The following is a 15,705-nucleotide window of genomic DNA, read 5'->3' on the forward strand; positions in this document are numbered from 1 at the left end:
TTTGCACAGTATGTGAAAGGCACAGGCTGTGCCTTCGACACTACCTTTGTTCTAAAATTTTTCTTTCCACTCACTGTTCTTAGAGGGTAATTAACAATTACAGTCCAAAATACGGAAAATTTTTGCAAATTCTACCACTCATTAATCTGAGCTGCTGTTCTTAAGAACTGTAAATTTCAGCAGAATAGAGAGGAGGACCTGTAACATTCTCTTATGTGACTTGGACAATAACTACAGTTTAATTTCTGTGTTTAAGTTTTCCTAGTCCTTACCAGAAGCTTGTGATATAATAAGGAAAAGAAGAAACTCTATAATAGTGATGGAACAGAAGTTACTCAATGTAAATGCTAATTTCTTGGTTTGTATTTGTGTTAATAGCTGCACTGAAAACCCCAAAACCAAATTGCTATGTAGTACAGTTTTATGTGGAAAAACAGCTGTCTGTCATGCATGGAGGAAAAAACCCCAAACAAGTGTTTCTGGATGAATGGGAGGATCTAAAATCCATCAGTCAGGACTTCTTTGGTTCTTCCTTCCCACCCCAGTAAAAAGGAGGACAGAGATGGAAACAGTCAGCAGGATTTCAACTGACAATTATTTTCATCTCCATTGCTGTCATTCCCAATTCTGCAAAAAGCCTGAACACATCCTTACTTATGTACATTCAACCACTGACTTCAGAGTGAGATAAAGTTTAGTGCATGCTTAAATGCTTTCTTGAATTAGGGCCAAAACTGCTGCTGCTACTAAAATCAGTCCCAGTGGGAACATTGCATCTTTCATTGCTGCCTTTTTTGTATACGAAGATACAGACTCCACAAAGCCTTGGAAATATGGTAGAATTTGATAAATGTCGCCTGCCTTGTTTAACAGAGTAGAGTGGAGTTGTTGGATGATAGTGCATAAAGTACACATTATCTTCCTTTCCCTCCTGTCCATATGTGTGCTCTTTAGCAATCATTACTAGGTGAGCACTGTCAAATAGCAAGAGAATCACCGAGCCAGTCTGTGTTTTGTTTCTGTCTGCTGCAGGCATAGCCTGTAGTTGTAAAAGGCAGCAAAATAAAATGAGTTAAGGGGTTTCCTCCTGTTCTTGCCCTCTCCGAAACTGCTCAGAAGCTTGTGTCTTTCTTTGGTAGAAATCTTCATTCAAATGTTTGCTGAAGTGTGACTTGCCTTGAGCCTCTTTGTTATTTTTGATTTACACAAGCAAACACACACACATGTGCAAACACACACCCCTCTTCTGAGACTATTGACTTAACCCTGTGTATTTGTAGAGGAAACAAACCAAAACAAGACCAGTGCACAGTATTCATAAAATTCATCCCATTGGCAGTGCAGATAGCCACTGTGATCTGTCAGTTGATCACCTGTTTCTGTCTCCTGCAATACATAGTGCAGTTTTTGATACGAGACATTCGCTGGGTAGCTGTCACTGGTTCAAACCCAACATGCTGTCTGTGAGAACAGCTCCAGATCATACTATCAGCAGAAGATGTATTGAGGGGTGGTGACAAATGAACCACTGTTGTGAATGAGGCCCTGATGATCCTTTCTTCTCTTTTTGGCCTACAGAGCTCTTCTGTATCTCCCTCAGCCAGTTTCAGAACAGCAGAAAAGCACAGAAATTCAACAGATTATTCTTCAGATAGTAAAAAACAGAAAACAGAAGAGAAGGAAATAGCAGCTCGTTATGTGAGTAGATTGTCTACATTGTGCATTGTTGAACTTCAGTGTTCCTCTGTAGTTTCACCTGGTTTCTGCTGCATAACTAATTTTAAAAAGTGGGTCAAATTTTAACTGGTTTTTGCTGCCTACCTCTAGTGTCTCTGCTGGATTAAACATTTTGGCGCATATGATTGATACTGTTTTTAACCATATAAATACAAAGCACCTGGAAGTTGTGTGACAATAGTGCTGAGCTTTTGTTAGGCTGGGACTTGTTAATGAAGTCTATCTTGACTCCACTTTATAGTGCAGTGCCACTTTGGATGAAGATTTTCATCCCATGTCCTTCTCCACCAATTTGAAAACTGGCATGATTGCTGTAGTTGTGGCAGCCTGCTAAGCAGAAGCCCTGTAGATGACTTAAAGATGTTAATTGTATTACCACATAAAGTGAATGGTACACTGCAGATTTGTAAGCAGATTTCCTTTGTTTTTATAGTTATTAAGAGACACTGGGATATGAAATAAATTTTTTTAACACGTTGTGATTTGTCATTGCAGGACAGCGATGGTGAAAAGAGCGATGACAACTTGGTAGTTGACGTTTCCAATGAGGTATACACAATGGTGTTTTTTCAGCCTTAGAGAAATGGTAGTGGGGGTATCTTCAGTGGTTTCTGTGCATATTAGTTTTATGAATAGGACTATGGCATTTGAACTTGAAATGCCTGACAGAATCCAGTTGTATCCTCTTTCTTTAGAATACAAATCAGATCTGAAGCATTTACTTCTACGGAGTTTTAAGTACTTCTACAAAGCTTGTAAGAGTGTCTGTCTTTTTTTTCACTTTGGCCATGACTTCACATGTAAACCTTATCAGGTCTGCCAAATGCATCAAATCTTTTTAATCTGTCACTTGAAGAAAGAGATTTACTTGCCTATTTCAATATCCATAGATTTTTGGCATTATTTTTCATGGTTTAGTGGCATCAAATTTTAAGAGTTTTTTTAAAAAAACCAAACTGTCCTTCATTATCCCTCTCAATTTTACAATTGGGTCAGCTAAATCAATTATGAATGGAAGGAATGTGTCACTTCCTATGACAGATCTTCATTCCAAATTGAGATGATGCCTTGAGAGGCTGCCTAGAACAGAAGTTAGACAGAGTTAAAGGAATAAAGTAGGTATTTATTAAAAGACCTTCAAAGGATACATCTTAGGCAGTACAAGAGCCTGGCCAGGGCTACACCCAAGATGGACCCAAGATGGACAACTGGTCACAAGTTTTGACACTTTTTATAAGTTTTAGTCCATTTACATATTGGAGTTAATTGTGCAATTACAGCTTCAGGTTATGAAGTCCCATCCTCCCAGACTGCTCTCCTCAATTCGCTGTTGTTGACACTTTTTGGGCCTGAGGCTGTAACGGTGTCCTTGGTTCTCAGGCTGGGAAAGAATTGTTTTGTCTGACTAAACTGCGAGGAGAACTTGCTAACACTTTATATGGAGTTCATAGTTGTATACTAATGCACTATAGAATCTGGAAAATATGAAAGCTGAACTTAAGGCATCAGAGGACTGCTCAAGACAAGAACTAGTGGCTATGAAGTTTTTATGCTAACCCATATTCCTGATATTTAGGATCCTTCTTCTCCCCGTGGGAGCCCAGCACACTCTCCACGGGAAAATGGCTTGGACAAGACTCGACTGCTGAAAAAAGATGCACCAATTAGTCCGGCATCTATTGCATCCTCTAGCAGTACTCCTTCCTCCAAATCCAAAGAACTTAGCCTTGTAAGTGCTACAAAATGCTTCTGACCCTAATCATAGGCTGAAATACATGCTTACCGGACTTCTGTCTGGACACAATTTGTATTTCCACATCTGTCAATAAAGCACTGTGAAGCATGAATTTAGTATTAGTTTAAGTTATCTTTTCAAGGGAGTCTAATAGAAAGTCTACAGTCTTTTTTTGGGATAGGAAGAGGTTATTTTCACTGGTGGTGTGAGTAGATGATAGATGTGGTGTTCTGAGAGATATTTTTCTCTGCCCCCATATGAAGAACTGTTATTCTGAGAATAAATAAAAGTACACAGAGGTTTCTTGAGCTGTTTGCCTGTGCTGTGCTTTATAGCAAATTCAGTTCCCTGCTTGGATGTGATTTGGTTGTTAGCTTTGTTTGAATTACCAGGCTATATACAACAACAATAATTTTTATTTTCTATCTAAAAAGTAATCTGTCATTTACAAGAGCCTTCCTTGACTTGCATCACAAATCAAAATGCAAAAGAAAAGAACTGCCTGCAAGGGGTGTTCTTTCCTTTCCTGTTTGTGGCCACAGTTAATCATTACCTGAGCTGCACAGTAATTCCCCTCCCAGTTCTTCACAGGGCAGGGTATGCAATTATTTAAAGAAATAAAATAAATAAAAAGAAAGCTTAAAGTGAATATAGTGCTCAGGAATGGTGATGGAACGACAGGTTCAGGCCTGGGAATCAGTGGTGTGTCTGATGAACGACCCTGTCACAAGAGCAGCACTGCACAGTTCCTGACTTTATACCCATCACTATCTTCATCCTGTGTTTCTAGCACCACACTTGGATATGAGTAGTCAGTCAGTTTGGGGATTTTTTCCTACTCTTCTTGTCCATCCCTCAGGGAAAATTATAATGGGAGCAGGTCCATGAGCATAGTGATACCACTGACTGATTTCACATATGCTGCCAATTGTCAGAGAGAAATGATTTTCAGTCATTTACCTCATTCTGAATCATACAGATTCTCCTGATGAGAAAAACAGTGAAGGCTGTAGTTAATGTTCAAAGCCATTCTGTCTTTTTCAGTGTCTTTGCATCTTCTCTTCATTGCTAGGGACTGTTGAAATCCAAACCCAGAAGCTAAATATCACTAATCACTAGCTATAAAGACAAAATTGTTTACAAACTGCCTTCCTTTTTCCTTTTTGGTGATTAGAATGAGAAATCTACCACTCCTGTGTCTAAATCAAATACCCCAACTCCACGAACTGATGCTCCAACTCCAGGCAGCAACTCCACTCCTGGACTGAGGCCAGTGCCCGGCAAACCCCCAGGTGTGGACCCGATAGGTTAGTGTCCATGTCTTTCGGTGGCGTGAAGCAGTCTGACCATGTCAGATTCCCTTTAAATCTGTAATGACAAGTCTGTGCAGTACAGACGCTTAAACTGGGTGCTGAGCTGGTTCTTCAGCAATGTAAAACAGTGTTAAGTGGCTTTCCTTGGCTGACTGGCTGGTTGGTTTGGGTTATTTGTGAGGTTTTTTGCAGTTTTCCAAACTCATGTTTTCATGTGATGGCTCTAGAATGCCTCTGTGACTTCTCACTTTCCCCCCTCTTCTTTTAGCTTCAGGTTTAAGGACACCTATGGCAGTACCGTGTCCTTACCCTACTCCATTTGGTATTGTGCCACATGCTGGTATGAACGGGGAGCTGACCAGCCCTGGAGCTGCCTATGCTGGTCTACACAATATTTCCCCTCAAATGAGTGCAGCAGCTGCCGCCGCAGCAGCAGCAGCAGCTTACGGGCGATCTCCAGTGGTAAGTGTTTGCCGTTAGTGCATTTAGTGTTGAGAGCTGTTCATATTAAATACAAGGCCTGTGGGGTTAACTCTAGTTCACTCATTTTGTGGTTTGGGGAGTATGCTATGGAGAACATGAATTAAACAGTCTTCCTTTGCCTAACTCCTACTTTAATACACCTTTTTGTTTTGCTTGGGGAAAACTACAGGTTGGTTTTGATCCACATCATCATATGCGAGTCCCAGGCATCCCTCCTAATCTCACAGGCATCCCAGGAGGAAAACCGTGAGTATCAAACATTCAGCTTTAAAAGTCAATCATCTGTTGGAAGTCAAGTTCCCTTGCTGGTTGGAATTCCCCTTAGCTACTGAAAACTATTGTGTGAATATAAATAAGTATAGCTATTCAGCGAGAGCAGGAGAATCACTGTGTAATCTTAAAGTTGCGTTTGTGAATTTGTTTTGAAGACTAATAGCAGTTGACATGGACTGGGTGATACAAAGTAAAGGAGACAGAAATAAATGGAAAAGGAGATGAACTTCAAATCTGACTGGTTGGTTGTTTATGGAAATGCAAGCTGGAATGAGATCTCAGCTTTCCATCTCTACTGTACTCTGCTTCTCAGTTTAAAAAAAATATTTCTTTGTTCACAAAAGCCTTGCAATTACTTGCAAGCTTAGCAGCAGTGTGCAGAAAAAGGAATACTGAAATGTTTTGTTTGATTGGAAATACTGGAAAGAATTATTTTATGATAATATTGAGATTCATCCTTGATGGAACTGACATGTATAGTGTGACCTGCTGTACCAGACTTTTCGTGTTGTGAGCCTTGGAAGAAAGATTACAGAGACAAAGAGCTCTCAGCTCACATTCCTCTTGAGGTAGAGAGGAGAAAAAACTAACTAAAGCAGCTATACAAACTGGGATCATATTGATCCAGATTTTCTTTAAATTTCATCCAGTTCCCCTTTTGTTGTCACATTTCTGGGAGACTCTGATCAATTCAAACTGGAAAGTTTGATGGTCAAGAGGTTTTGCTGCCAGTCCTTCTAAAGCTCTTTTGCACGTGAATGCTTTTGTGTAGGTGTGGTTAAGATTAGCCATACACCTGGATTTGTGTGAGTAAATGCATATGCTTAGCTGCCAGTGAGCTTGCACACACACAGGATCAACAACATATGGTGACAAGTGGTCAGGTCTGGTGCCTGGAGCTCCTGGTGTACACATGTCACACAAATCATGAGCCAGGTCCAGACCTCTCAGGTGTCACTCACTGGTAACCACCTTAATGTACTTTCCTGCTAGTTGTGCCACCCTGTTAGGCGAATGCATAAGGCGGGTATGGAAATTGATGTACAGCAGCTTGCAGACCAACTGCTTGCATTAAAAATTCTGTGGGGCACAGATCTTCATCCATTATATACAGTGGGCTCTAAGAAATGTATTGATGTAATGTTCAAATGCTCACTGGATTTAAGTTCATCCCTAATGGAGTCAGTCACCTAGAAAGAGGTATCTCTAGATCTACTAGACTTTGCTTGCTGTGGTGAGAGAAATGGCAATTGCAGGGGTTCAGAGATGTCCCTGCTCACATCTTTCTTCTGTTAAAATTGAGAGGAATAAAACATGAGGCAAACTGAAATCAAATCACTTCAATTCTGGTTTATCTCCAAGATTTTTAAATGTTGTTGCTCTGCTGATGTCTATTTAAACATTTAAATATAACTGTCATTTGTCTACCAGAGAGCTTGAAACTTTTAAAAGCATGATTATATTGACTTTTCTCTGTCTTGAGTGTGATAGTTGTCACATCTTCCAAGATTGTTATTTTCTCATCCTACTCCATTTTTATTTTAGAGGGAAATTTATGTAAATTCTCTGCACTGTTTAGTGTCCTGAAATGAAATGGGCAGCATATGGTACGTTTGGGATGTGGCGTCTAATAACTCTCTTTTCACTTCAGTATTGTATCAACTCCTCAGCATTGTACAATATATAAATACTGAAAGATAGTATATAAAAAGGAAAGATAGCTAATGCATTTTGTTTTTCTGAAAATTATTGATCTAGTGCATTATGAATCTTAAATGACAAATTCAGTAGTTTAATTGTGAATACTGCCTTCTTTAGTCACTTCGAATTATCAATTAAGGAAGTGATCTTACAAAGTATTCTCATAAAACAATTTCTTTCTGAGGTCTTCTCATTCAACCATTGTGACAATGGATTTTTCACAAGCATTATGATGATTTTTTAGGTGTAAGAAAATTAAAACTTTCCATTAAGCATACCTTGAAATGTATAGGTAAACCCTCTTAAAAATTTTGTGCTCTTGTAATAGATGTGATGTATCAGGTAGCATCTTAGAAAAAGGCAATTTCACAACCTAACTGTTCTCCCTGGAATATACTTTGAGATAAAGCTATTGATAGGTTATTCACAGGTGGCATAAGTGGCAATCACAGAACAGATTTTTTCTCAGTGAGAGGCCTGATTTTGGCAAGAGAAATTGGGATTTGTAGCAGTTGTGTTGAGTCCACAAAAAAAAAACAAGAAAAAACCAAAAAAAAAACCAAAAAGCCCAAACCCAAAACAACCCACAAAACAAAAAATTCCATTGCAGTGCATTTTAGCTGGTCTGTCATGTCAGCTGTCAGCAACCATGCCTTGAGGACTTAACTCCTCAGTGTTGGTGGATGTTTCACTGCACCCTTAGGTACAGTGCTGAGCAGATTTGCTCAAGGGGCCCGGGGCCCACAGTACATTCAGGACAGATTGGCAGCAGTTCAGCTGAAGCTGCCACATACGAGTCAGTAAAGCGAGCAGCCAAATGTCCCCTGGCACACAGCTACCCACCATGCTCTGGCAGCAACCAGCCAACTATTTCTGTCTTCCAGAGGGCCCTGACCCAACCTTCCTTCCCTTCTCTGCCTGCTGTGATATCCCCATCCAAAGTTAAAAGTGGTGTCATATAGCCTCACTCATGCCAGAAATCATCATAATGTGAGTTGTAAAAGCTCATTTGATTGGTGCTTGACTTTCCACATTAAAACCTGAGCGCCTATGTGCTTGGAGGGTCATGCTACAGATAAATAAATGCTTTTTCCTTATGTGATTAAAATACCTGGTATGTGCCCAGTTGAGTAAAGCATGGTGCTAATAACACCAAGGTGATGTGTTCAGTCCCCATATGGCCATTCACTTAAGTACCAGACTCGATGATCCTTGAGGGTCCCTTACAGCTTAGAATATTCTGTGAAAAATCTGTGAAAAAAACTGAGCTGAGGGCACAACCTGAATGCCTGCAGGGGAGAGCACATCTTTGATTCTGTTTTCCTAAACAGCCTTGAAGTAAAACTCTTTAAATCATCTCCTTAATTTTTTTCCCCTCAGAGCATACTCATTTCATGTAAGTGCAGATGGTCAGATGCAGCCAGTTCCTTTCCCTCCTGATGCCCTCATCGGTCCAGGAATCCCTCGCCATGCCCGTCAGATCAACACCCTGAACCACGGGGAAGTTGTGTGTGCAGTTACCATCAGCAACCCCACGAGACACGTGTACACGGGTGGGAAGGGGTGTGTCAAGGTTTGGGACATCAGCCACCCTGGCAACAAGAGCCCTGTCTCTCAGCTGGACTGCCTGGTAGGTGAACAGCAGCATACGACACCGAAAGAAGATAGGACGTTGTGTTAAGATTGCAGTGATACCACTAAGATATAAAGGGCAAGTGGGTTTCTGTCATGGTGTCACAGGTCGGTATTGCATTTGTAATTTTGTTGTTTCTATTAGAACTGAAGTTGAAATATGTTCCTCACTATACTTGTGGGTTTTTTCCCCTGCAAAGAATCAAAAGATTTTTAATAATAATAAATCCTAAAATTGTGGTGGGAGGAAAGATCAAAGACAGCACAGCAAATATTGTTTATAAACTTTGACATTTGCTGGCAATCTTACAGCTTGTTGATACCTGCTCATGCTAAAAATTGCTGTCTTGCAGCTGTATTCTCTGAGACTATTTGGGGATTCTGTCACGTATTTTGTATCTGTGTCTGAGTACGAATGCATTGACCTGTCTTAATGTGGCAATTAAAAATATCCATTAATGTTATTCACAAATTATTTGAATGTGCTAACAAGATGAGCTATTGTTAGCAGCTTTTCTCTTGTCATTTACCAGTTCTTGCTAAGATGCTGCTGTTTGTTACAGAGGCAGTAATATGAGAACTGTGTAACACGTGTAGACTTATAATGAATTGCTACACAAGTTGCTACGCAAGTGAAGAAAATTGCCTAAATATTTTCCTCTGACATCTCCTAGATGGTGGCAGCAAGTCTCACTGGAATGGGAAGGGGGAAAGTGTGCAGGGAATTTGGTACTCCCCCATGCTGAGAGGTTAATGTGCTGAAATAAACAGAGTATGAAAATACAACTTTCTAAACTGGCTGTCAAATTCAGCTATCCTGAATTGTTTTGGGCTGGGTTCAGGTCTTTGCATTTTGATGCTAATTAAGATTAAATATCTCTCACTACTGAATTTTGTAGATCAAGTTGAAGTACTTCCCTAATGTCATGTAATTTTCTGGCATTAATACACTTTATCATTGTCATAAGTATAAATGGCTCATTAAAACCAGGAGGGAATACAATACTTTTATGGATTTTTGCTCTCATGTTAATGCTGTTTTCTTTCCTCATGAGTAATCTCTTGATGGCTTCTGTCTCCACAGAACAGAGACAACTACATCCGTTCCTGCAGATTGCTCCCTGACGGCCGCACCCTGATTGTTGGCGGGGAAGCCAGCACGTTATCCATTTGGGACCTGGCAGCTCCAACTCCTCGCATCAAAGCAGAGCTGACATCTTCTGCTCCAGCTTGCTATGCCCTAGCTATCAGCCCTGATTCCAAGGTCTGCTTCTCTTGCTGTAGTGATGGCAACATTGCAGTGTGGGATCTGCATAACCAGACTTTAGTAAGGTAGGTCGGCCAAACTGGATCATCAGGTTGTGGAGAATTATTTAGGCACAGCCGTAAATGTGCTTTTGCACATTATGTATTCTATTTTCTCCATGCATAGATGCTTCCAGTATTTTGTTGTTCAGCATAGCCATGGTAATACCTTGACAAAAGTCTATAGGATTTTTTTTTATAGACTATAGGTTTTGAGAGTTTCATAGTTCCAGGCTTTTGATCAGCCCATAATTAATTCCCTAAATATCTGTTGGTGTCAGTACTGCTGTAGATTCCTTGAACAAATGATTTTTTTCTGTTTCCATGCAATACACTGCTCTCACACTAATTTCTTTAATCAGAGATCCAGCAAATATGTCTTGGGTAAAGATATGTGTAAATTACTGCACTGCAGACATAGCCCTTCAGAAGTAAGGATTGGTTCTCACCACTGATAGACAGTATGTTAAGAGCTGGTCACACAGAGATTCTCTGTGCACCGCACTGTGTATATGTTGTTACATGTAATATCAGCGTTGCATGAAAGTCAAGCTTTTATTACCTGATGTTACCATTTAGACTGCTCTTTTTTTAACTTCAGTGACCTGCACATTTTTTGCTCAGAATGTGCTGATCTTCTTCTAATATTTTCAGGCAATTTCAGGGCCACACAGATGGAGCAAGCTGTATTGACATTTCTAATGATGGCACCAAATTATGGACAGGAGGTCTGGACAATACAGTCAGATCCTGGGATCTCAGAGAAGGGAGACAACTACAGCAACATGACTTCACATCACAGGTTCAGTCTCAGAACTTTTGGCATGTTAACAAAGTTTTCTCATGGTTTTTAAAAACAAGCAAGCACTTTTAAATTTTTTTTTTCTCCTTTATAAGCAAAAAAAAAAACAGCCTCAAAGAGAATTCCAAAGAATTTTTCAGTTAGTCTCATATTCCATACTCTGGTTTTTGTTCTTCGGGTTTTTTTCTTGTGGCAGCTAAATGTCGATCTGGATTATGACTTTGACAGATTAGTACCTCTCCCATGGGAGTAACCAAGATTCAGTTTTATAAAACAAGTGCCAGATTAAAATATTCCTCTCTGCAATCTCTTCCCGTTTTTGTAGATTCAGGTTCAAAACTATTTTGCAAAAATATTTCTAAATGCTGTCAGATAAGTTGGACATTAACTTTTATAGTTTGATTCAGTACTTCACCATTGCAGTTTTAATAACTTTTAATAGCATAGATTTGCAGCTGTGTTTGCATGAACTAATTTATCTTGATTACTGTAGTAACTGGATTATGTTTTTAAAACTACAGTAGACCAAAAAAGTGATTTGCATAGTGCTAACAGAGTAGCAAGGGTCAGTTTTGAGTATCTCAAGCTCATTCCTTTACTGATTGAAGCATGTGCTGTGCTAATTACAGATCTTCTCACTGGGCTATTGTCCAACTGGTGAGTGGTTGGCAGTAGGAATGGAGAACAGCAATGTCGAGGTGCTGCATGTTACTAAGCCGGACAAATATCAGCTGCATCTTCATGAGAGCTGTGTGTTGTCACTCAAGTTTGCTCACTGTGGTAAGCAAATTGTTCTAAATCAGTTTTTTCCTTCATGAGAAACTGATTCAAGGTTACCTTTAAATGAAAGTGCAATACAGTTATTAAACGACAGAGTATAGTTAAAAATTTGGTATTAAATTTAAGTATTAAGGCTATTTGAAAAATTCTATCTGTCTGCTTTTTTCTATGTACTGCCTGTTTAGTGATGGAACATCATAGTGCAACCAGATGAAAATGTTACTGTTCTTTGGATATGTGTGAATGCTTTGTTATGATCATCTGTTTCTGGAGATGTATTCCTTGAAAAAAAAAATGCAGCAATAACATTTAAACAATCTGTTGCAGGCAAATGGTTTGTAAGCACTGGAAAAGATAATCTTCTTAATGCTTGGAGAACACCTTATGGAGCCAGCATATTCCAGGTAATAATCTCCTAGAAGCTGTTTCTCAAAGACATTACCGTGCAGTAAAGCTGCACATCTTAGGTGTGTCAGTAGCCTAAGGAGTTTTCAAGTGGAAATGCAGCTAATTACTGTAGTCGTTAAAGAGTTTGTTTGTAATTAGGGAAAGAAATGGTTTGGTCCTTTCTACTATTTCACTAATTCAGCTCTTTCAGTAAAGTAGCCCTTTATTCTAAAATTGTTCTTAATACCCTTCTTTCTCACCTCTTCTGCATATTGGTGGAATACAATAACCCAAGTCATGTTGTTAGGTGAACAGCCACTGAAGGTCCAAAATGTAACTAAACCAGTGAAAGTCATATTCAACATGTGCGTTTTTCTTGGATGAGATATGTTGATGGATTGGACCAGCAGACTCCTGAGCTGAAAACTGAAGAGATACGGAGGGGCCCACTGAAGTGTAATGGAAGATGTAGCCTATCTATAGTCCCTCTGTGCCCAGTTTTAATGGCATTTCAGTGCTACTATAGAAAAGTGGTATTTTTGGTGTGTCTTTCTATTTTTTCACCTGCAAGTACTTCTAGGTTGGGAATATTTTTATTAAATTTAACTGTTAAATGGCTGTAGTTTAAATGACTAGTCTCGTGTATGGATGCCTGCCATGTCTCCACTTTTGGAGACAGTGCTGTTTACCTTGACATGAGAAAGGTAGGGTCTACGTTTTCCTAGTAGAGGCTATTCATTTCTAATCATCCTAACAAGAGCACATCCCTCTTGAAAATGGTGTTTAAAACTCCAGTACAGCTTTCTTACTGAGGGGTAGATAAGGAAACTTCTAGTGCAGTGAACAGAGGTGTCCTTGCCAAAACACAGCATGACTGGAAAGTGTTTGGCTCTTGTGGTAACAGGCAGAAAATTATGTGAACATATATAATGTAAAGAAAAGATGCACTGAAACAGCAAGGTGAATGTGGCAATGCATACACTTCATCTTAGAACAGACAGCAAAGCCAGAAGAGACAGAGCTACAGCAACCTGCTGTATCCTGTGTCCCATCCAGCTCCTACACACCTGCTGTGTATCCTGTTCCACCACAGGGTCTTTTCCTACTTGCATCCTCTGTGATAATGTAAATTCCTTTGTGCAAAGCTTTTGTGTTCTTGTGTTGGGGAAGCAGTGAGAGGGGATACAGTTATTTCTGTGGAGTCTCTTTGTTTCATACCTATGGGTGGGTAGGGCTTTGAAGTGTTTCTCTGTGTTAATTTCTTGTTTACAACAAAAGAAAGGGGAAGAAGATTTTCATTCATTTTTATGCAAATGGAATGCATAAAATATCAATAATTGCTCATTCCTTGTAAAGTATATAGAAAGGACTACTTCTATTTGTTTGATTGATAGATTACCTGTAGGTCCATAATATTCACTCCCCGTTCTACTACTGCTTTATTTTAAAATAGATCTTTCTGTGGAACAAAAGTATTTAAAAAGATTTTGACATTATGGTGCTGATACTTTAATGAGATTTTCATGTATTCCCTATCTATAAATTCTTCCAATTAATCTTCAAGCCCTTCAGGATTGAAGAATTGGAAAGACGTAATTTTCTTTTTCCTTTTTTCTTGTAGTCCAAAGAATCCTCATCTGTGCTTAGCTGTGATATCTCTGTGGATGACAAATACATTGTCACTGGCTCTGGGGACAAGAAAGCTACAGTCTATGAAGTTATTTATTAGAGACAAATCTGAATGCAGACAGAACTCCTTCTCCTAGCACTTTGCTGTATATTCCTTTTTTTTTTCCTTTCTAAACAGAAAACTTAAATGCTCATCACAGTTATAGAATTTATTTTTACCTTCTTAACTTGCTATTGATTTGTGAATGTTCATTAAGAACTTGTGATACCAAATTGTCAGATATCTACTTGGAAGAAGATGGAATAAGCATACATAATGGTGACCTTGACTCTTTAATTATGTATTATAGCTGTAATGTATTTATTTTGTTTAAAGAAGGCTTTCTAACAATGAACTGACTAAATAAAGCTGTCTGGTCCGGCTTTAGTTTGAAAGATGCATCATATACTTGTGTTTTTGCAGGTGGATAAATTGGGGATCTTGGAGAAGGATGTTCAGGAGATAGTTAAAATTACACTAAATAGACTTGTACTTTCTATTTAAAAAAATAAACTTTGTTATATTTTTTAGTCCTGTTCTTGGATGAGACCTCTAAGTGTTATTACAGTATAATTATTTGGTGGGAAGATGCTGTATCTTAACTATTTTAGACAGTCTTGGAAACTTAGGAAATTGCAAACTGTAGCCAGTGATCTACATGCCTGTGATGAATGGCAAATTCAGTTCACATCTAAATTAAATTCACTTTAAGTAAGAATGTGCTAATTTATATATTTGCATTGTTAATATAGCATCTTGTGTACAGATTTGTTCTCAATGCTTTTCTGTTGATAAACATAAAGCATTTTGGTGTCAAGCTAGGTTTTTTAATATAAACACCTCTCTTTGTTATATTGTAGAGAGTACAATAAGTTGCCTCAAAGAATCACCTTTGTTACTTCTGGAAACTTTTGCAATGTTTCCTTGAAAATGGGGATATGTGTCTTTGGGCAATTTTTCAATTACAAGAGATTATGAAAAATATTTGATATGTTCTTTGGAAACTGCACTGAAATAAGAATGGATGCCTACCAATATACAAACTACAAAAGCAATGACCTCTGAGGTAGGATTTACAAGAGTACTCATTCCAACATACAAAAAGGAATGGATTCTCATTGGGATAAGTACTTGCTTTGTTCGCCAGCAGTTCAATCCAAGTCTTGATTGGATGTCCCTAAGATGGACGCAGACTGAGCCATTGTGCCAGAGACAACGTGTTATCTTTTTATGTTGTTGTTGTTGCTGTTAAACTATGATCTGTGACTTTTTTTTTTTTTGAATGCTTTAAAAAAGAAATCTTTAAGTCTGTGGATCTGCTGATGTACAGTGCCTTTGCTGCTATGGATCAAAATCAAGAGACCCGTGTAGATAAATCTTATTGTATAAGTAGAAAATTACTTAATTTCATACTAGAAATGGATTGATGCTGCAAGTTAAAATGGACTGTTTATTGAAGTTCCAAATGTGGTAGCAAAAAATGGTGTCTTAAGTGCTTAGTGTTTGATGTCATTAACAGTTTCGTAATACTCTACATTGTAGAAAGATTTTGATACTAAACTGTGTCATTGTACATAGTTCTAATGCATTGTATTGACCACCAGTACTTCTATAATTGTAGATTATTGTTTGTGCATTCAGACTTTTAAGCATTAAACATAAGTAACTTCTAAGATGCATTTTTCTTTTTTTTTCCTCCCCCCTCATTGTCATGTTTGTGATAATCTCAGTCAAACATGCAGCTGTTAAGTCACGGAACATACCACTACAGATACTTGTGGTTTTGCCACTGAAGCACAATGTAGAGTTTCAGCTGAGATAGTGAAACCTATGAATTTACAGTTTCTCAGGTTACCTGACTGCACTGATTCTGAACACTTGAAAGCAT

The 15,705-nt window shown here is 38.7% G+C and overlaps 1 protein-coding gene across 3 annotated transcripts in view; it reads left to right on the forward strand.

Annotated features, from left to right (window-relative positions):
- LOC118699417 (transducin-like enhancer protein 4) overlaps window positions 1-15,490 on the forward strand; it is a 98,550-nt gene extending 83,060 nt beyond the window's left edge. For 2 of the 3 annotated variants that reach the window (XM_036403427.1, XM_036403428.1), the window contains exons 9-20: window positions 1,579-1,698; window positions 2,233-2,286; window positions 3,314-3,466; window positions 4,647-4,779; window positions 5,054-5,247; window positions 5,438-5,514; window positions 8,623-8,872; window positions 9,959-10,206; window positions 10,834-10,981; window positions 11,611-11,761; window positions 12,089-12,165; window positions 13,770-15,490. In XM_036403427.1, the coding sequence (XP_036259320.1) occupies window positions 1,579-1,698; window positions 2,233-2,286; window positions 3,314-3,466; window positions 4,647-4,779; window positions 5,054-5,247; window positions 5,438-5,514; window positions 8,623-8,872; window positions 9,959-10,206; window positions 10,834-10,981; window positions 11,611-11,761; window positions 12,089-12,165; window positions 13,770-13,877 (1,713 nt within the window). In that variant the 3' untranslated portion in view covers window positions 13,878-15,490. The remainder of the gene's footprint in view (window positions 1-1,578; window positions 1,699-2,232; window positions 2,287-3,313; window positions 3,467-4,646; window positions 4,780-5,053; window positions 5,248-5,437; window positions 5,515-8,622; window positions 8,873-9,958; window positions 10,207-10,833; window positions 10,982-11,610; window positions 11,762-12,088; window positions 12,166-13,769) is intronic. The other variant, XM_036403429.1, reaches the window with a different exon arrangement.
- The last annotated feature ends 215 nt before the right edge of the window (window positions 15,491-15,705 follow it).

This window comes from Molothrus ater, chromosome Z, assembly GCF_012460135.2.
Source record: "Molothrus ater isolate BHLD 08-10-18 breed brown headed cowbird chromosome Z, BPBGC_Mater_1.1, whole genome shotgun sequence".
NCBI classification, from domain to species: Eukaryota; Metazoa; Chordata; class Aves; order Passeriformes; family Icteridae; genus Molothrus; species Molothrus ater.